This window comes from Mastigoproctus giganteus, chromosome 3 (genome assembly GCF_048544385.1).
Source record: "Mastigoproctus giganteus isolate SK-2022 chromosome 3, ASM4854438v1, whole genome shotgun sequence".
Lineage (NCBI taxonomy): Eukaryota > Metazoa > Arthropoda > Arachnida > Uropygi > Thelyphonidae > Mastigoproctus > Mastigoproctus giganteus.
This window is the reverse complement of record NC_143577.1, coordinates 231,758,692-231,780,304: the sequence shown is the minus strand read 5'-3', so window position 1 is coordinate 231,780,304 and position 21,613 is coordinate 231,758,692. Positions and strand designations below refer to the sequence as shown.

Sequence of the window (21,613 nt, the reverse complement as noted above, 5' to 3'; positions counted from 1 at the left end):
AATACAATGAATTACCAGAGGTTTTGAACATTTAGCTTCTTCACAGGCCTTAAAAGTTTGTCCAACTAATCCTCCCCCCCCCCTTCCATACATATTTTTACCACCATCAGTTGTGACACATTTTAACTGATTCCATTGCAAATTGTAGTGTGTTAGCGTTTTCTCGACTTGCTTGAAGATATCTTCGCCTGTAGTTATTCCGTGCAGACTATTCATAGAAGCTAATTCTTCAGTAACCTCAAACTCAGTATTGACTCCTCGAATAAACAGCAACAATTGGGCAGTATCAGTAATGTCTGTAGACTCATCAAGAGCCAACGAAAACCACTTGAAATTTTTTGCCTCGTCTTTTAATTGACTCTTGATGTGGCTCCCGATGTCCTCAACTCTTCTAACAGTTGTTCTTGCTGAAAGACTGACAGACCGAAACAAATCCATTTTCTCTGGACACATTTCTTCGGCTGCCACAAGAAAACATGATTTAATTAACCATCGGTAAATGGTTTCCCTTTCTTGGCTAATAAATGAGATATTCGTAAGCTTACTTTAATTACTGCTTCATTATAATTTTTTATTTTAACGAATAAATTTCGTTGTGATGATGCATTACGTTTTAAACTTTCCAATTTTAGCTTCCGTTGATTTTCTGTGAGTTTTCAATATTGTGCCGCATGCTTACTTTGGTAATGACGACGTATATTGTACTCTTTTCGCACAGCTATTGTGTCATTACGTAATAAACATGATACTTTGTCATTTATTTCTATGACAAAATAATTCACACTCCTTTGAGCTTTAAAAGCATGAAATTCCAAGTACACTTTTCTCTTCATATTTGGTCTTGAGGGTGACATGGAAACGGTGGGTAATAAATAAAAGGGAAAAAAAAAAGATCGCAGAGCGCTATGACAGACAATACCACGTGCGCCGCTAAAGCAAAACTGAGAGAAATGCTGACAACACTTGTTCTACGGTAGATGACAGAAAGCGAATATGCGACGCCAGTAGTGCCACATGTGGTCATTATTCTCAACTCGACTGTCAGCTATTGCAGGGCGTAATTTGATTTATTTTTAATTTTTTTAATGTAAAAAACAATATTAACCCGTGGGCTGGATTAAAAAGAGGGGGTGGGCCGAATTTAGCCCGTGGGCCGTAGTTTGCCGACCCCTGGTATAAGGCAATGGCTAGGCCACTTCTTGAGTAGTGTATACAGGTTTAGAAGCCCCATTTTAGGAAGGCTGTAGATCTTGAAGCCTTTCTTGGTAATTGCAGCATTGATTCTTTAACTGCAGCATCTGAATGGACACTAGGCACCTGTGAAGAAATCTGATCAGGGTGTTTAAGGCTTTGAATGGATTGAGCAAGCTCAGTGCTAATTGCATCCTTACTCTTGCTCAGACTATGCACATGAAGGGGGAATAAATTCAAATTGAGGAATGATAGTTTACCTTCAGCCAGTGGGTAGTTAATTGTTGGAACAGGCTTCCATTGCATCCTTACTCTTGCTCAGACTATGCACATGAAGGGGGAATAAATTCAAATTGAGGGAATGATACCTTCAGCCAGTGGGTAGTTGATTGTTGGAACAGGCTTCCATTTGATGCTGTGAAAGGGGTACTCTGATTAAATTCAAGGAAGAACTAGACAAAATATTACAGGTGACAAACAAGTGGGAAGTGCTTTTTTTTTTTTTTTCCAGATGCTGTATAAGCTTGCTTTCTTGCATCATTTGCCGCTGCTAATGCTAAACACAATTGTTGGAAATGTATACCAGGATTTTATACGCCAGCTTGTGCTATTCATCAGTGATGAACATTATTGTTGGTTTCAAGAAGACATTGGCAGTACTTTATGAAATATATGGCCCCCAAGATTCTCAGATTTAATATTGCTTATTATTATTTGTAGGGCTTGTTGAAATGTAATGAATAAAAATAATTTCCACACATTGGCAGAACTGAATGTCAGTGTTCACAATGAAATTGTGAGCATAATGTTCAAGCATTAAAAAAGGTATTAAATATGCCGAAGAAAAGTTTTTGCATGTATTGTAGAAGGTGGACATTTTCATTGTAATTATTATAATTACAGGAACTCCCCAACTTACGTAATACTTGACTTATGAAAATTCGACTTTACGTAAGTTTTTGCCAGCCGGTGCAAACTTAAAAAAAATCATGGAAACGTAATTTGCATTCCAGTAACACACACTTTTTTTTTTTTTTTTTTTTTTTTTTTTTTTTTTGGTAATCCGTTCCAAGATATTGGAAGTTGAAATTTTCACTATATAACTAAGCTATTTATCTCTCTACAAGGTCATTTTTATAATGGAAATTGTACTACGCTTTCATCATTATCATATGTTCCGTTATAAGAATCAGTTTTGAATTCCTTTGTGATATTTTTCTAAAACATATTTCTGGAGTTCACTACCATAAAAGAATGAAAACAATTTGCACTTTCCGGTTTATTGGGCTTTTCTCTTAGTGCAATCTGTTATAAACAGGTAGTAAACTCGATCTTATTACATTTGCGATAATACCGATAACTGGAATTGTGTGGGTTTTTATGTTACAGTATTATGGTGAAATGTGTTCCATTTCACTGAAATCTCAATCATATAAAAAAACAAATAAATTTTCAGAATCTTTTCTTCATTCCTATTTACTTATTGCAATGGTGAAGGAAAAGGGACCAAATGGAAAGTGCAAGTGCTGGCGGTGCTAGGAAATGAAACAAAATTGATTTAGAAATGAAGACGAAAATGATTAAGAATTACAAAGTTTGTCATCTCTTGCAAGGGAATTAGGTTTCGCTGCTTCGACAGTGAATACTATTTTAAGGGACAGTGCACGTATAAATGAATATGTCAAAGGATCAATGCACTTAAGATCAACAGTGACCACAAATCAGTGTTCAGGTGCTATATCGAAGATGGAACAGCTACTAATAATATGGATAGAAAATCAGATTCAGAAGCAAGTGCCCCTGAGTCCAATGGCCATTCAAGCAAAAGCAACAAGTATTTATGAAGATATTAAGGATAAGTATGGCAAACCCCAAGCCAAGTTCGTGGCAAGCAATGGGTGGTTTAATAGGTTCAAGCATCGTGCTGGTTTCCAAAAGATTAAAGTATGCAATGAAGTTGCCAGTGCCGATTCTGCAGCTGCAGAGAAATTTTGTGATGTTTTGGAAAATCCCATCTAAATCTCCACAGCACTCAACTTCCATAGTGGCATGTTTATCAGCTGGAGAGTTAATTCTGGCAAAGATGCTCAAAAGGTAAAACTTGCTGACGTTATGCGTCTCCTCTCTCTTTTTTTTAATTTTATAATTTTGAAATTTTTGTAATTTTGTACACTTTTATAATTTTTCCTGCGCATGAGATAAAAAAAATTAAATAATTCTATTTACATGTTCATTGAACATTTCTTTTTTGCTTCTATCAGCGATTTCGGCGCACATAGTTGCGAGCGCGGAATTTCCCTAAATGCTTATTTAGGGAAATTAAGACTTACGTAATGTTACGTGTAACGTAACCCTTACCTTAATCGGGGAGTAGCTGTACTTGATTGCATAATGTGATAATAAAAGGTGTAAAATAAGTTTAATTACTAATATTTGTGTTGCACTGGTTTGAATAACCTTGTATAATTATTTATTTCCCACGTGTGGTGAACTTTTAACTCATAACATTAGTGATCAAAAAATTAAGTTCTTATTTTCTCTAAAGAAGGACAGTATCCCTAGCACTACATTTCTGTTATTTCTGCAAGGTGGTTTCAAGTTATAAGTCCTACTAATATACAGAGTGATTTGGGAGGAATAGTAAATATTTTGGAAGGTATCGATTATTCTGAGTAAAAAAGTTCATATAAGCATGTCCAATTCTCAATGGATGCGGAGATACAGCTGTTTGAAACTGGCGCGCACAGCTCCCTGAATCAGATGTTACCAAGAAGCAGTTATAACCTGATACTGTTTGGCTTTAGAAGTGTTGTTGCGAACATCTTCGCACATTCTGAATATGCCGATATAGTGTTTTTCTACGTTTTTTTGTGGTGGAAGTGCTACTGCTGCTTGTAGAGAATACTGGATTCAAGAGCATTTACACCAAACTGGTTTAGTTCTCGGCATATTTCTTCTTAATGTGCAAATGAACAAAATGTGGATGAAATAGAACACATTACATTCTTCAGTCAGTAGAACGTAGTCCTACACGTAGAAGAATTTCTACGTGTATCGGCATTCCACAGACAAGAGTATGGCTTACATTACGGCTTGTATCCATTTCACATACAGTGGGTGCAACACCTTCAACCAGCAGATGATTGGAATTTTGTTGTTGGGTAAATGCTAATCACCGATAAATTCCATTAATACTGTTCAGCGATGAAGCTACTTTTACCTTTGACGGTATCAACAACACTCGTAACTCTTATAGGTGGTCAGACGAAAATCCACATGCCACCATAAAAACAAATTTTCAACATCACTTCTCTGTGGTGCGGTATCATCAACAATCAGTTGATTGGGCCTGTTGTTTTTCAAAATCGTCTTAGAAACTGCAAAATGACCTTCCACTACTATTGGAGGATGTTCCCTTGGCTACAAGAATTAGTATGTACTTTCAGTATGATGGAGCTCCTGCACATTATACCCGACAATGGATCTGCTGTCCGCCATGGTCCCATACATTGGCCACTGAGGTCTCCAGACCTCACTCTGTTAGATTTTTGTTTGTGGGAATGGACGAAAAGCGCAGTATACAAAGAAAATGTAGATACAACAGACAAATTGCTCCCCCCCTTTTTTTCCTTGCATACTGGTGCCATCATAAAGGAATGCCAAGACAACACATCATATTACCACAAGGGTTGCAAAGTGCGCTGAGGTTGGCGGTGAGATTTTCGAACATTTATTGTGGACTGTAAAAAATTAGTCAATTATTTGTGTTTTGTATCATTCAAAAAGTCAGTAAATGCAAACAATAAGTCGTTTATCATTCTTTAATACCTCTCATAGTGGCTTTGTGCATGCCAGTTTCAAACAGCTGTATCTCCGTATCCATTGAAAATTGTTACTATAACATCTCAAAATATTTACTATTCCTCCCAAATCACCCTGTGTATGTCATATGTGTGTTATGAATGGCTTTGCTTGATGTCTTGGTTATTTGAGGTGTGCCTCCCACAAGATGGTGCCACTGTACAGACTAAATAAGTTGTTGGCAGTGTTTTAAGTGTGTGCATGTGTGCGTGCGTGACATAGTGAAAATGGTGCCAATTTCCTTGAAAAAGAGCATGTTGGCATCATACGTTTCATCTGAGCTGAGAAATCCTTATCATGGTTTACCAGAAAATGTTGGAAGTGCATCATAAAGTGTGTCATGGGAAGTGTTTACCCAAGAATATAAATAATAAATTCAACTTGTTCAACCTGCTGCTTTCATCTATTACTACAATGCATGTTACTTTCTTCCTTAATTGTTACTATGGATGAGACACTTGGATTCCACTACTCAGTCTAGAGACCAAGCACCAATCTTCCCATGGAAGTGTATTCATTCACTGCTGCTAAATATTTTTCGTTCCAAGTGCAGAAAAAATGGTGGCCACAGTTATTTGGGATGCTGATGGTATCATCCTCACATGCTGTTTTCCTGAGGCACAATAGCTACAGGGAACAGTTAAGCAGTTCTGTGGGATGCATTCCTCTCAGCCTTGCCACAAAAAAGCATCCATCTCGTGAATCATCTTTGCTTTCACTACAATAATGCATGTCACCATTGTGCTGCTCATGTGTATGAATTTTTTAGGAAAAACAAATCTAAGGTCATACCATAACCTGTACATACCTGTTGTACACCATATCAAGTTACTTTCAGTTGTTTTCAATAATGAAAGACTCCCTTCATGGCAGGGCATTTCCAAGCCAATCAGCAGTATGTTGTGCCACTTAACTAATGAGATAAACATATTCTTAAAGAATGCTTTACTGCAGCCTTTGCAGCTTGGTAAAAAAATATCTAATATGTATAATTGTGGGGACTATTGAAAAATGGTACAAATTTCATTTCACTCACGTATTATTATTGTTGAATTAATTAGGAGTTGTGTATCCTTTTCATTGGTGCTTGCTGTATTAGGCTAAAGACAAACCAGTTTTATAATAGCATTAATCTCTCCTGTGGCCCTCATCACTAAAAGTTGCCTTGCTTTAGATTAAAAATGAAAGGTGCTACCTTTTTGTGACAAATTATTGCCTTTAATTTATAACATGGTACCACTTGAATACTATTGTACTTGTGTGCTATTATACCACTTGAATATCCACAATAGCATACAAGTCAGATGACTTCTTTGATTAAGTCATCTGTGTAATAAACATTATCAGCCATACTTTTAGGCATGAGCCTCTAGGTCGTTGCTGACCTTGAATGTCTGTTTTTCCATTAACAAAATATATTGCACCAAACCTAAGCCTGCTTCCACGGCATAATGTTTGGTCTGTACACATCTACCACTTGGCAATAAAATTTTTAATCACATAAGTGTTGGTACCTTTTACAAATAGAAATTGTATCACTATTACACCACTAAATTTGACCATGTTTCCAGTACTGCTTCCACATTACATTGATGGTTGGTTGGTTGGTTGTTGTTGTAGGGTTTGGGGCGCATCGGTGGCTTAGGCTGCATTGCACTGTGTATGTCTGTGAGTTATGTGTGTTCTGTGGTCGGTTTGCTGGGTGAAGAACTCGAGTTTCGATCAAAAGCCATGCTACCCTCACCTGAGACCAACTAACTCAGCCACGTGAAAATGGCCAATAAAAATTCCTCGCATTGACTGACAGGGTTCGAACTTGGGTCTTTTCTGCATGGTGTGGGAGGAGCGATGGTTGTACCAACTGTGCTACCACGAGAGAACTTTCAATTGATGCCCTCGTGGTAGCACGACACATATAGGCACTGTTCTTTCCGGGTGAGGAGGGGGGGGGACCCAGTTTGAGTCCTGTCAATAATGTGAGGACTTCATATTGGATTTTTTCACAATAGATGAGAGCAATTGTGCTCACATAGATGGAGGCATTGAGCTTAGTGACTTCTAACGAGAATCATCATACAATACTGTATTAATCAATCTGTTTGAGTGATTGCAGAAAACGGCAACACCATAGATAATCATAGCTGATGTTTCAGTGGAAACGCCACGGTACTACCCCAGCCGAGAATCATTTGGTTGCTGTAGGCTTTTAGGCGCATCAGCAAATCCAGGGGCTCACATCTTGTGAGTATAGGCTTGGCACATCCTGAGTCGGTTATCATCATTCTTCTCTTTCGTGGTGATTTATACTTCTGACTCTCACTCTCTCTCACTCACTCACTCACTCACTCACGGTTGGCCAACCGGGCTAGCCAGGTGGGTAATGTGCCTGCCTGGCAACCCAAAGGTCGCGGGTTTGAATCCCGCCTCGGGCTTGGATCAAAGTACTGCAAAAACCTTGGGAGGTGCACTATGGCCACAGAAGCCGATGCACCAACACCAAAAAAAAAAAAAAAAAAGACAAGAGGGTGGTAATCAATGGGTACTGCTCTTCTTGGAGTAATGTTATTAGTGGAGTCCCACAGGGTTCGGTGTTGGGCCCACTGTTTTGTATATTTATCAATGATATTGATGAAGATATATCAGGCTTAGTGTTGAAGTATGCAGATGATACAAAGGTTGACAAGATTGTAAATGACAGTAATGGCAGTGTGCTATTGCAATAGGATCTAGAAAATTTGGGCAGATGGGCTGAGAAGTGGCAACTGAAGTTTAATATTGACAAATGCAAAGTACTGCATATGGGTAGAAGTAACCCCAGAGGAACGTACCAACTGTGTGGTACTACACTTAGGGCGATAAAAAATGAAAAAGATCTGGAAGTAATTGTGCAGTCAGATATGAAGTTTTCTGAGCAATGCAGACAGGCTGCCAGAGCAGGTCATGCGGTTTTGTCGATATATAGGAATTTAGCTAGCAGGGAAAAGGAAGTGATGTCCCTCTATATAAGGCAATGGCCTTGAGTACTGCATACAGGTCTGGAGGCCTCATTTTAGGAAGGATGTAGATTTGCTTGAGTGTGTACAGAGAAGGGCTACAAGATTGGTTAGGGGAATGAGGGGATTCTCTTACCAAGAGAGGTTTAAGTTCTACAAATTGCAGTGGCTGGAGACTAGACACCTGTGAGGTGATCTGGTTGAGGTGCATAAGGCCTTGAATGGGTTGAGCACACTGAATTCTGATGGGATTCTTTTACTTGTTCAGATTACGAACCTAAGGGGGCATAAATTCAAATTGAGGAAAGACAGTTGTAGAATAGATGTGCGGAAATTTGCCTTTAGCCAGCGGGTGGTTAATTGCTGGAACAAACTTTCATCTGTCATTGTGGAAGTTAATAGGTTAAATTTACAAAGGAACTGGACAAACATTTAGAGGGAAATGAATAAGAGGGCCTAGGTGATTTTTTTTTTTTTTTTTTGGCTGATGCTACATAAGCTCATATGCTTGCTTTCTTGCATCACATGCCACTATTACTATTTTAATAATCCCTCATAGCAGAGTTGAGTGTGACAGGATATTTAGCCATGATGTAAAACTGAGTTTTGATCTTTTCTTTCTGCTGAAGCTTTTTGTGGATGTTTTAGACAGCCAAGTCTTAGACAGCAAGGCCATTTTTATGAGCAAAACTTAATCTCAACAATTCTGAAGAGATCTTCAATAGTATTTTTCTTGGAGCAATCAAAATCAGCTGATGTCTAAAAATGTTAGGTAAACTAAGATTTAAAAGCAACCTGTTTTGGCAAACAATCCAGTGGCTGTATTTTAATATAAAATGTATATTTTGCCAGTAAAATTTAATTTATAGTGCAGTGTGGACCTTTAAAAAAAACCTGATTTTTTGGAGTAAAGCTCATTTTCCTCCTGTTTGCTTGTTTTTGCCAAAAACCTTTTTCCTCCTGTTTAAAAATATCTGATCTCCAGCCCTTTTAAAGTCAAAAGTTAGAAGCTGTGATGTAACTGAGAAAGAGATCATTAACAAACTTTGAAACCAAATTGCATTAAGAACCAAAAGGATCTCTCTCTCTCTCTCTCTCTGTCAGAAAACACCATTTTTCGTGGTGTTTTTCTGACAAAAATTTGTCAGAAAATATCATTTTCTGACAAATTTTTGTTGTTTATTTACGGAAATACCTGATGGTTTCGAAGTCCACTGCTTGCTCTGATGCTCCATCTCTAGGTTGTACTGAAACATCCAACACTCGTATCCAGTGACAATACAGTTGAGGAAATTAGGATTGTCTTTACAAATCTTTGAGTGAAGTCTTTGCATGATGACACTCTTCTGTGTTCTGCTCATCTGTGAGGCTGAGTGGTGCAGATTTTGCATAGCCCTTCCTTTTCCCTAAATCTTCATGCAGAATTTGACAAATCATCTTATTCATATTCAGCTCATCAGCCATTTTTCTGAGGTTCAGACAACATTCTCTTGCTACAATTTCCCGAACTTCGAAACTCTGTCCTTGTTTTGAGAGATTGACAGATGCCCAATTATTGGATTGTTGCGAACATCCTCACATCCGTCCTTGAACTACTTATACCATTCAAGTACACTGGTATGGCTTAACATTTCATCACCATAAACAGTTATAACTTTTCATACATTTCTGTTGCAGATTGGCTGGAACAAATCTGCTGTTGTGTAAGTTGGTAGTTTGGATAAATTTAAAGAAGAGATAGACAAATGATGTTTTATTTTTTGGCTGATTCTGTATAAGCTTGCTTCCTTGCATCATTTGCCACTACTAATACTAAAAAATGACAAGAGTGCCAGCTGGTTTCTACCAATCATTGCTAGTTAGGCAAAGCAATAGGCACCTGGAATGAATAAGAGGGCCTAGGTAGCTGCCACTCATAGCACATAAGGAAATTTACTTGATATTGCAGGTGTCATTAAGCAGCTTATACAGGATAATTCACTACTAGTGCGACAAACTTGCAGGAGGTGTAGGGGGCACAAAGACGAATCGGAATCACATAGCATTGCAGGGTCCGAAATGCCTTCGTCATGCGGTAGAGGATGTTGAACGGGAGGTTGCGTGAACAGCGATCCCACTGGAAGTCAGCATCTGCGAACCGTTTCTGTTGAAGAAACCAAGTAGCAAAAGTCCTCTGGAGTGGATAATCCGTAGGCTCCAATGATTGGACGCATTGCAGATGGTATGAACTCATTTGGTTTGTTGACAGTATCCTCCATACAGTGGATTGGGAAATACCCAATCGTTGGCCTATCGCTTGAGTACTCGTACTCTGATTGCCTTCTGCAAGACGTAGGACATTCTCCTCATTGTCTGGCATCCTCGTCGTTCTCTCTCGATTCATGGTACCTCTCGTGAAACAACCAGTCTCACGTAACCTTCTGTGCACACGTGCAAAAATCGTATGATGAGGAGAACGCTTGTGCGGGAAACGTTCCTGGTACGAGCGCAGAGCGGCATGCCCATTACAGTCCGCAGCTCCATACGCGAGGTGCACGTCGGCCAGTTCAACGTTTGAATACTCGTTCATCCTACTGCCTTGGGAACCAGTTCGCAAATGCTGACTTCCAGCGGGATCGCTGTTCACGCGACCTCCCATTCAACGTCCTCTACCGCATGACGAAGGCATTTCGGACCCTGCAATGCTATGTGATTCCGATTCGTCTTTGTGCCCCCTACACCTCCTGCAAGTTTGTCACACTGGTAGTGAATCACCCTGTATATAATTGTTACATAAACACTATTATTATTGCCACCTTTGACGCCCCGCATTGAAAACTGCTGGTATTATTGAACCTTGTTGCTATCCAGGAGTATGATAATGATTTTTACTATATTTTATTGCCTGCTTGATCACTGGATCTGAACCTAATTGAGCATTTATGGGATGAAGTAGAACATGCTGTGTTCACTGCAGGGATCCATAGCTGTCCGATCTAAGGCAGCTGTGGGATGCACTGAAATCTACATGGCTTAGCATCCTTATGGAATGCTTTCAGCATCTCATGGAGTCCATTTTCCATTTTGAGGGCTGCCACCCTTGGTGTTAGTTGAAAACTGTTAAGGCAGTGATAATTTCCTCTTACCACTTTTACTAAATCTGACACATTGGCCTGAACAAATTCCAAATGGAAATTTAAAAATGCTGAATGGGAGGAATACTGTGCCAAAGCAGTACTAAATCCATAAATCTTTAAAAAAGAATCCCTCATAGATTATTAACATGTGTCATAGATATAGTAACAGAAGTTCTAGAAAATCTATCTTCAAAATCTCAATCCATTTCCATCCCGCCTTAATGGATGACAGAATGTACCGAAAACAGTAAAGTTGGGACTTGGAATCAATTTTGAAGGTACTCAAGTTTTCATGCTTGAAAGTTGAAAACAGGCCAAGAAAACATGGATTCAAATCACCTCTACATAGGTGAATGAAAACCAGAAGTATGGAAAAGAAATCTATAAAATGACAGGCAAGTATATAAATTCCCATCTATGATACCTCAAAGAAAAGGACACAGTATCATTGTATCCACTGAAAAGCCAGTGGCAAAAGATTTTTACCTGCCCAAATTTCAAGCAAGTAAACATCAAATATATGTATAAAAAAGTAGACTCAGTTTTGTCTTTGAAGAACAATAAAATCAACCCTTTAAAATAAATGAACTATATGTAGCATTCTCCCATGCTAGTGCGGTGGGAACAGATGAGGTATGCTACGAAATGATAAAACACTTGCCAGTGAAAAATCAATTTTAGTCTCTAATAATTTACATCTGAGCTGCCGTAGCTTAGTGGTCAGGTGCACGGGTGCATAAGTACACATGCCTTGAGTGACCGGGGTTCAAGCCCGTGACTGCTGAATATGGTGCTGTTTCTTGTATTCTGTCTATCTTGTGAACTCCTCTGACCATTTGGTCATCCGGAGTATAAACAGAAAATTTATTTATTTATTTATTAGGACATTGCTTTCCAAACATGTGGTACATGCAATCATTTTGTTTCAAAATCATAAAACAAACCTATGTGGCTGCTAATCAAAGCCCTTACGAAATATTGAGAAAATGATCAGCACACATCTTGTATCATTCTTAGGGGAAAATGTTTTCATCAATGCACAAGGCAGTTTTAGAAACAGTAGATCAATGCTTGACCAACCTTTTTAATTTGCAAATAGTATTTGTGATATGTATAATCTCTTTACAATATTTAGTAGCAATAGTTTTTAATATTGAGAGGCTTATGACACAGTGGAAATATTATGGTATTATGAAGGTTATTTTTTAAATGGAAGTTCAAGGCTGCTTTCCTACACATACTTACTGAAGAATCAAACCTTTTCAGGGCAGAATGTGAACTATCTATAGCCTTTCAAGAAGTTCCACAAGACTCTGTACTGAGTGCTACACTGTAAACAAGACTATACAACCTCTCAATCACCTTTTTAATGTTCCACACAGAGATTGTAACACATCTTTATGTAGAAGCCAGTGAATCACTGCAGACCTTTTGAAAATGTCTTCTTTAAACTACACTTCTGCAAGATAACGTCCATGACAGAAAATCTTACCTTGGAAGCTAAAGTGGGAAAATATCTGTAGAAATAAGTGCTCCATATTAATAAACCTCTTGGCATATAGGTAGAAGATTTATTAGCAGGGCACAGTCTTACCACGAACAAGGTAATTTAACACAACCATCTCTTTCCACCGTGGAATAATTAGAGGCATCTTGTGATTTGTCCTGTCAAAACTGAAGCAAAAAAACTCTTTCCAGCTGTAAACTGTAACTGCATTCATCTTATTACCATTTCTCAAAATATATGCTAATCACAAATGGACTGAGGTTGGAAATTATAGTTGGAGCTGCTGCTACCTTCCCACAATTTACACTCTCACATTGTACCATGTTTATAAATACAGTGGATTCCGGTTATTTGGGCCACCGGTTAATCGGGGCAGCCATTTATTTGGGGCAAATCTTAAAAAACAGAAACCAATCGAGAAAATAGCCAGGTTTTACTTCGCTTAATTGGGACAGCATGCTGTTTAATCGGGGCAGGAGACCGCAGCACTGGAGATTACCTACGATTGTCTCCGACGGTACCACGTGGTTCGGTTGAAATTCTGGTGGTCACAACCATAAAACAATAAAAACAATTAGCAGTCACCTGTTTATTGGGCTTTTCTGTTAGTGAAATCTATCATAAACGGACAGTAAACTTGATCTTACTGAATTTGTGATAACACCGACAGCTGTAATTCTGTGAGTTATTATGGTGAAATGTGTTTACACTTCCATCAAATCTTCAATCATATAAAAATATTAATTTTCATATCTTCTCTTCATTCTTATTTTTAAAGCTTTGTAACTCGTTACTCCGTTTTCACTTGCACGTATTGTGTTACTTGCAATTTGTGTGTGCCGTGTTCTTTGTTATTGATTGCTTATCTTTTTACTGTTTTAAATTTTAACCCCCACCCACAAATGTCAGTGAACAGAAATGTCAACTAGCTTAGTTAGTACGCACATATTACAGTACGTATTAATTATTCCGATTATCACGTATATTCTTCCGAATTTCACGTATCATTTAATTTTTTAATTGGTAAGGTAATAAAGGGTAAATTTGTGCTTAATATATCTTTACTTTTATAGCCTGTGGATAATATTCCTCCTATTTTTGCTAATTAGAATCGCTGTTTAATAGAATTAAAATTCAATTCAGAAACATGATCACAATGACCGGCGCTTACTGCACATCGTACAGTGAACAGTGCTTTACTATAGGGACGCCATCGTAACGTGATTTGATTGTACAGTGAACTAATTGTAAAGGGGGTGAGGTTCATTGTATTTTTAACTATTTATGTGAAACTTCGGATAATTGGGGCAGCCGCTTAATTGGGCCAAAATGCACTAGTCCCGATGTGTCCCAAATAATTGGAATGGACTGTAGTAGAAATCTTTGCAATATCGTTAGCACTTCAGCATCTCTAAATCTCTAAAATACAGCCTATCAAAAAATTGTGATTTTCATGTACTCATTAAGAGACTTTAAACGTGTTTTTGTACTAGCACGAAGACCATTAAAATATAATCTTACCAGTTTTTCACAGATTTAAAAAAAAATAATAATCTTGGAGTATAAACAAGGAATACACTTCTGTTGAATAATTGAACATTTTAGGGATAACACGGAACAAGTTAGCCACTCAAGGTCGTACAACCTCTCCATCACCTTTCTAACATTCCACACGCATGTTATGAGCTGTATGGTAAATTGTGCTGATTAAAATTGCAACAGTCCTGACAAAAGAAAGCATCAAATAATTTCAAGTTGAAACAAAAGTTAGAATTTGGAATATGTGCAGACAGAAATCTAAAAGAGAATAGTCTCACATGCACACACGTTTCCTAAGTGATGTTGTAGATGGCTTCATTCTCTCTCTCTCTCACACACACACACACACACACACACACACACACACACACACACACACACACACACACACACACACACACACACACACACACACACACCCCTCTTAAGCAATATTGTAGATGTTTTCATATATTTAAAATTCATCAGCTTTTATCATACCATCTATCATAGAGCATAGTGTGCTTGAACTGACTGGCTCACAGTTAAACATGAGTGCGTGCACACACATGCAAGACTAAATAAATGAATAAAACCAAAGAATTTAATTGAAAAGTTGTCTCACTCACTGCCATAAGAACTGGTGCACTATAATCATAGAAACTGATGTACCAAAAACACCCTAAACAATTGTTCAACCAACCTCTAGTATACAGGAGTGAAACTCGTCTGATAACTACATTTAAGTTTGTTTATTTTTTTACATATATTTGTGTGATTAATATTTTGCCTCTGATTTTCTATAATTGGCCTGGAAATGACCCCTGGATATGGTGATGTAAATATTGCAATATTATTCCTCAACTTTCAGCATTTCAGGTCTAATTTACTTTATATATGCTGCCTTTTCACACCTGATATTTTCCATGATCTTTTCTATCCCAGCAATAGAGATAGTATCTGAAATTTTCATTTTAACCTTTTCCCCTTCCTTAGTGTCTTCAGTTCCTTTGTTTAGCAATTATCAAAGTGTTTACTCCATTCTTGTGGGCACCTCCGTAGCCAGGTGGGAAGGAGCAGCAGTGCGTAGCACACGCTTCTTGATTAGACCGGGGTTCGAGCCCGTCACCAAGTACAGAGGATGCGGAAAGGTCAGGGAATGGCCACTGCATATCCCGGAGCAATATGGCCTTAGCTGCTAATGCTCCTAAAAACCAAATAAACAAACTACAACAAACAAACTCCATTCTTCTAAAATATTCTCTTTGTAATTTTGCTTTAGCATTTTTGATTACTTTACTTTGGAATTTTATAATAAATTTATATTTATCCTAAGGTCATCTAAGGTCAGAAGAGGTAACATTCATTTTAACAGTATTGAATTAAGAGCAGTTTTGACCTTAATTCAATATAATTAAATTTCCAGTCATTACTTTGTATTTTTCTTTGGCATTAGTTTTTCTGATGTTTTTTAATAACGTATTGAAGAGCATTTCTATTTCATCTTCCTTGCATCTTCATAGTTGACTTGTGAAATGTCTGCATATGTGCAGAAACTTCGCCACTCAACTTTCCTTTTTAAATTTTATTCACACAATTCTAGTAGATGCTTTTCCACCAATTGAATTTTCTTCCAAATTAATCCTAAAAGTTCTTGCTACTGTATTATGCTGTATCTTACTTTCCGGATAAATCAGTTTTTTATTTATCCTGAAAGTGAGATATAGTAAATAATAATTATAGATTATTAATCTATAATTAATTATAGTTCTGTTCTGTTTGTACTTGGGCACAACCACATTGATCAGAGGAGTTTACAAGTCACTTTTTGACAAGAATGCAATCTTTAACTGTATTTAGCAGTTAAAGATTGCATTCTTGTCAAAAAATATTTTGTGTTCTTAAACTATGGCCAATTCAGGCACGTGTTTTTTGAACTAGCTCGAATAAGTTCTACTGATTCCACTTCCTTGCTGTTTAAGCTCCTAACATTGATGGCACCAATTATTATGATTGGCTAAACAAGTTTAAAGAATTTTCCTTCTTTGACATAACTATATAACAATTTTATATTTTTAAATTAAAAATATTTATAAAAATTGTCATGCAAGATGTTTTGAGTCATAGTTGGACATTAAACATGTCAAATAGTGTCATATCGAACTCCTGTTAAAATATAGCTGTGTTAAAAGATTTTTTTTTTTTTGTAATATTAAGCGAGCAATTTTGGCTATAACTGAATCTCTTAATTTTTCACTAAATTGTCCTTACATAGTAAGAATTTTACTTATTTAATTTGATTCTTAAAAGAGATTGTAATAGTTATATATTGCTTACATTTCATATTTATACCTGTTTTTCTGTAAAATGTATATATATAAGGGAAATTTAAAAATTGAGTTTTTAATTTTAATATCAGCACAACCTTTCTGTTTCATATGCCAAGTTTACATTGAATTTAAAGGAAAAAAAGCCATGACAAAAATTGCTTGTAATAAGTGTGCTACTTTTTCAATCTTTTTTTGACTGTTCCCACTAATGCTTTATACCACTTTGTACATGCCCGTGCAGGTGCGTCCCGCGGCTTTGCTTTTGTGGAGTTTCAGTTACTCTCCGAAGCCGTGCGCTGGAAGGAACTTACACAGGTGTTGTTACTACTACCCTTTACACTACCCCCTTGTACTTCTCTACTTCCTGTGTTCTAAGGGGATCTTGGGTAATGTGTGGGGGCCAGTTGCACTGATGGGTAGCAAGTGATGAAGATATCAGCAGGATTTGTCAAGTGCTCCTCTATCTATATATCTGTCTTTGTATATATGTATATATACATTTAAGTTTTTTAATATATAGATATCACATTGCTTAACAATTTGTCTCCTCAGGTTAAATAAATTATATAATCTGTGTACAGAATTCATTATACAGTTATTTTCCTAATTAATTTTGATTAGATAATATATATTATCCCTACAGTGTCAAATTATAACTGAAACAATTTTTATATGAAAACTTGAGTGAATACTAAATTTTGCTTTGATTTTGTATTCAACACAGCACTGACAACATTGATAATTATATTGTTCCTATTGCAACTGCAACAAAGTAATGTAAGACAAAAATTTAAGTTGTTAGTGATAATGAGACAAATTACATTGTCTTATAGTTATGACATGAAAACTTGATTTACTAGCTTATTCATGGGCTTTGAATGGCCTTAATAGTATATACGAAGGAATTAGGATGAGGATTAACTTAAGCATGTTTTCAATTTAACTTTAGTTAGTCAGTTAACAGTGTAATACTGATATTATAGTATTCAGTTAAAGTTATTTCATTTGTTTTTGCTGTACAACATGTAGTTATTTCATTTCATTAACATTGATCTTGCAATTTTACTGTTATTTTGTGTATCTGTTTCTTGTAATTTTGTTTTGAAGAATTACAGTTCTGAATTCTGTGGTCATTGGGTCAAAGATTTTATCTGGTGTGCAAGGCTGGTACTTATTATTATCAGAAAAACAATTATTTCTTCAATTTTAATATTTCAAATTTATTAGCAAACATTTTAATATTTAAAATCATTATTAGAATAATTTAATAATCATTGTTAATATAGACTCGCTTATAAATTGGTCTCCAAAATAACTGAGGCTGTTCGTGTTAGACGGAATTTAATAATTAAATACAGACACACTTGTAAGGTACTTTCAACATATATACAAAAATAGATCTGCCACAACAAAATTTTAAGTTTGCAACCAAAGTTTTGATGTTGACTGTAATGGTATTTGACCATTTCATTGAATACCAAAACAAAATGTTCCTCTCTTTTAAATTGAAATAGAGGATTTTAGCAAATTTGAATATGCTGAATTTAAGTCTGAGTTTAAAATTTTGTTACCTGTCATTTTCGAGGGAAAGGAAATGAAAGGTTTAGATATGAATAAAATTAAGTAATTAATACTAATATGATAAATGTTTTGAAACTTTTTTTTTAAAAAATGACTAAACTCTTTTTTTTTTTTTTTTTTTCATTTTTCATTTAAGGGATCAAAAGAGTATGAATTGTTATTATTAGTAGTAATAGTAGTATACTGGGGTCCACTTGTAGGAATCACTGGTTAATTGAATCAGCTACTTTGTTAAATCAAAACTTGAAAACCCAAATCTTTTATGTCTAAAATTCTCTTATTAGAATCATAAAATATGTAGGGCTATATAATAGTCTGGGATTTTTCAGATTTTTTTTTTTTTTTTTTTTTTTGTCTCTAATTTTATTGGACTGCTCAATTTGTGGAATGGAGACAGCACATGTAAACAACTATATGAGTGCACAATCAAATGATCCAGTACTTATGTATTACTGCACTATGTATGCTGTTTACATCTGTTGACTTCAAGTTAGAGGTCATTGTCAGAGGTAATTACATGATAATTTCATCCCCTTTGTTTACTGCTGGTTGTCTCCCTTTTCCACAAATGGACTGTACTGTATTATATATGTATGAACTAATTGGACTAATTTTAATATTGGACTAATTTTATATTTTAATATAAAAATTGGACTAATTTTAGAATACCATCAATAGTAATCTTTTCAAAAGGAAAGTTCTGCATTAATTATTCAGTGAATGTCTTAAGTTTTCACATAAAACTTTATAAAAACAGTGTTCTTGGTAAGTAACAGTTTAAACTTGTTTGAATTAGCATATATTTTATGTATAGACTTTTAAATAAAATGAAGTTTTAAATGTCGAAGCCAAACTAACAAAAGGATTTAACTGCTCTGAGCACATCACAAACTTCACAATGCAAAATTTCTAAAAAATTGCAATCGGTTATACAATTCTAGTTTCTCTAATAAGAATTGCAGTAGAAAAAGAAAATGCTAAGAAAAAAAGCTGTACTGTTGTAAGTGCCCTTGTTACATTACATTAGCTTACCCAAGCTAGAATGTTAAATGCTTCTATTAGTGGAGAAATTGTTATGGAGAAAGTTGCAGTTTAACTCTGTATGTAGAAGAAATTTTAAACCAACTGATGGCTGGTTATCTGATGGAAACCAGAAATAACATTGTTTACAAAAAATTTCATGGCAAAAAAAAGATACAAATGAACCAATGAATGAATGGATAATAACAGTCCCAAAAATTACATAAAAATTATAATCCAGAGGATATACAATACTGATGAAACAGTCTTTTTTATCGAGAATTTACAGTCAGTCCTCGTATAGCATGATAGTTGTGTTCCTAGAAACCCTCGTGCAATGCAAAATCATGCAATATAAATAACAGGCCCTATGGGAAAAATAGGGTTAGGTGCCGACCACCCAAGATTGAACACACATTTGTAACCAAAACATTACCAAACACAATAAATAATTGTAATAAAATACTTACATATTTTATTACTACTATTACATAATAAAATATTGCTAATGCTATTGCTTCTATCGTAAGCAAACTTGTTCTTTGTTTGATCTTCTATCCAAACAGACGTTCCATCTCTTCCAATTCTTTGTGTCTTGATCTAATGGATTTTGTTACACTTTGAGTTGTTCCTGCTATGAAAGTTGTTTTTATTTTCTCTACATTCTCTACATTTTTTATTTTTATTTTCTCTGCATTCTTTCTAATTCTCGGCGTTGCCTCATTTAGGCCTGTAGCACATGCAATATCACATGGTCTTCGTTTCGTTCAAAGTGTTTCACAATTTCATATTTTTTGTCTATCGACAGAGGCGGCTGGCCATAAGCCTTACCAGGGAAACCCCGGTAGACGGGAGGGCAGAAGAGGATGGAGACCAGTGTGATTTTGGCCATAAATGCTAGTATGAGGCTGCTACAAATTTTCAGGGGTAAAAATTTTTGACCCAGTCTGCTTTGACTCTGTCTATCCATATTGCTTTTCTTTTTCTCTCAGAATCTGTAGTGTCACCAGGACACTTCCTTTTCACACCTTTTAAATATTTTACTCATTTTTAGGGAATAAAGCACAATTACAAAATGAGGAGACATGCTTGATATACATAAAACAAAGCTGCACACGTATAGCAACTGAATAAACAACATCGTAAAGGCAGAGACATACTATTAACACCTCACTAGCTCACATTTTACTAAAGCACATTTCTGTGGGTTACTACCATAAAACAATAAAAACAATTTCCAGTTGCATTGCTGCTAGTGGAATCTGTTACTGGTAGTAAACTTGATCTAATTGCATTTGCGATAATACCGATAGCTGGAATTGTGCGGGTTTTTATGCTGTTATGGTGAAATGTGTTTCCCCTTCACCGACATAGGTGCCTCCGTAGCCAGGTGGGCAAGAGCAGCAGTGCGTAGCACACGCTTCTTGATTAGACCGGGGTTCGACCCCATGACAACCAAATATGGAGGATGCGGAAATGTCAGGGAATGACCATCGCATATCCCCGGAGCAATATGGCCTTAGTTGCTAATGCTCCTAAAAATCAAGAACAACAACAACACTCACCAATATAAAAAAACAATATATTTTCAGAATCTTCTCTTCATTCGTATGTTGCATTCAGTTGGAATGATTCTGCATTCGACTGCCATTTCTTGTAAACACAAAGGCAAATCGTGCATAAGCAAATTCGGTCATGTTATATATGATGTCGTTCCCCTATTTATAAATCGTTTATGATCGAATTCGTGTAATGAAAATTAAAAGGTATTAGCATTAGTAGAGGCATATGATGCAAGAAAGCAAGCTTATGCAGCATCAGCCAAAAAAAAAAAAAAACCCCTCCCATTAAACCCCTCCATTTGTTCCAAATACCTGTCCAGGTCAGCCTTAAATTTATTTAGAGTGTCAACTTCCACCAATCAACTACCCGCTGGCTAAAGGTAAATTTCCGCACATATTCTATAACTGTCTTTCCTCAATTTGAATCTATGCCCCCTCAGGTTCTTAATCTGAGCAAGAGGAAGAATCCCATCAGCATTCAGCTTGCTCAACCCATTCAAGGCCTTATACACCTCAATCAGATCACTTCGCAGGTGCCTACTCTCTAGGCGCTACAATTTGCAGAACTTAAACCTTTCTTGGTAAGAGCATCCCTTTGTTCCACTCACCAATCGTGTTGCCCTTCTTTGTACTCGTTCTAACAACTCTACATCCTTCCTAAAATGAGGCCTCCAGATCTGTACACAGTACTCTAGGTGTGGCCTGACCATTGCTTTGTATAACGGGATAATCACCTCCCTGTCCCTGCTAGCAAAATTCCTATATATCATTGACAAGACTCCATGACCTGTCCTGGCAGCCCATCTGCAATGTTCAGCAAACTTCATATTTGACTGCACAATTACCCCCAGGTTTTTTAACTTTCCACTTCCCTTAATGTAGTACCACACAGTTGATACGTTTCTCTTGGGTATTGCTACCCACATGCAGTACT

The 21,613-nt window shown here is 36.5% G+C and overlaps 1 protein-coding gene across 3 annotated transcripts in view; it reads left to right on the top strand.

The window, feature by feature from the left end:
* The window catches only part of LOC150088835 (RNA-binding protein 5-like), a 405,596-nt gene that overhangs the window by 123,482 nt on the left and 260,501 nt on the right, over positions 1-21,613 (top strand). For all 3 annotated transcript variants that reach the window (XR_016546742.1, XM_090369695.1, XM_090369696.1), the window contains one exon: positions 16,758-16,831. Coding sequence is in view for 2 of the 3 variants with exons in the window: in XM_090369695.1 (XP_090225821.1) it covers positions 16,758-16,831 (74 nt within the window). In the remaining variant the exon portion in view is untranslated. The remainder of the gene's footprint in view (positions 1-16,757; positions 16,832-21,613) is intronic.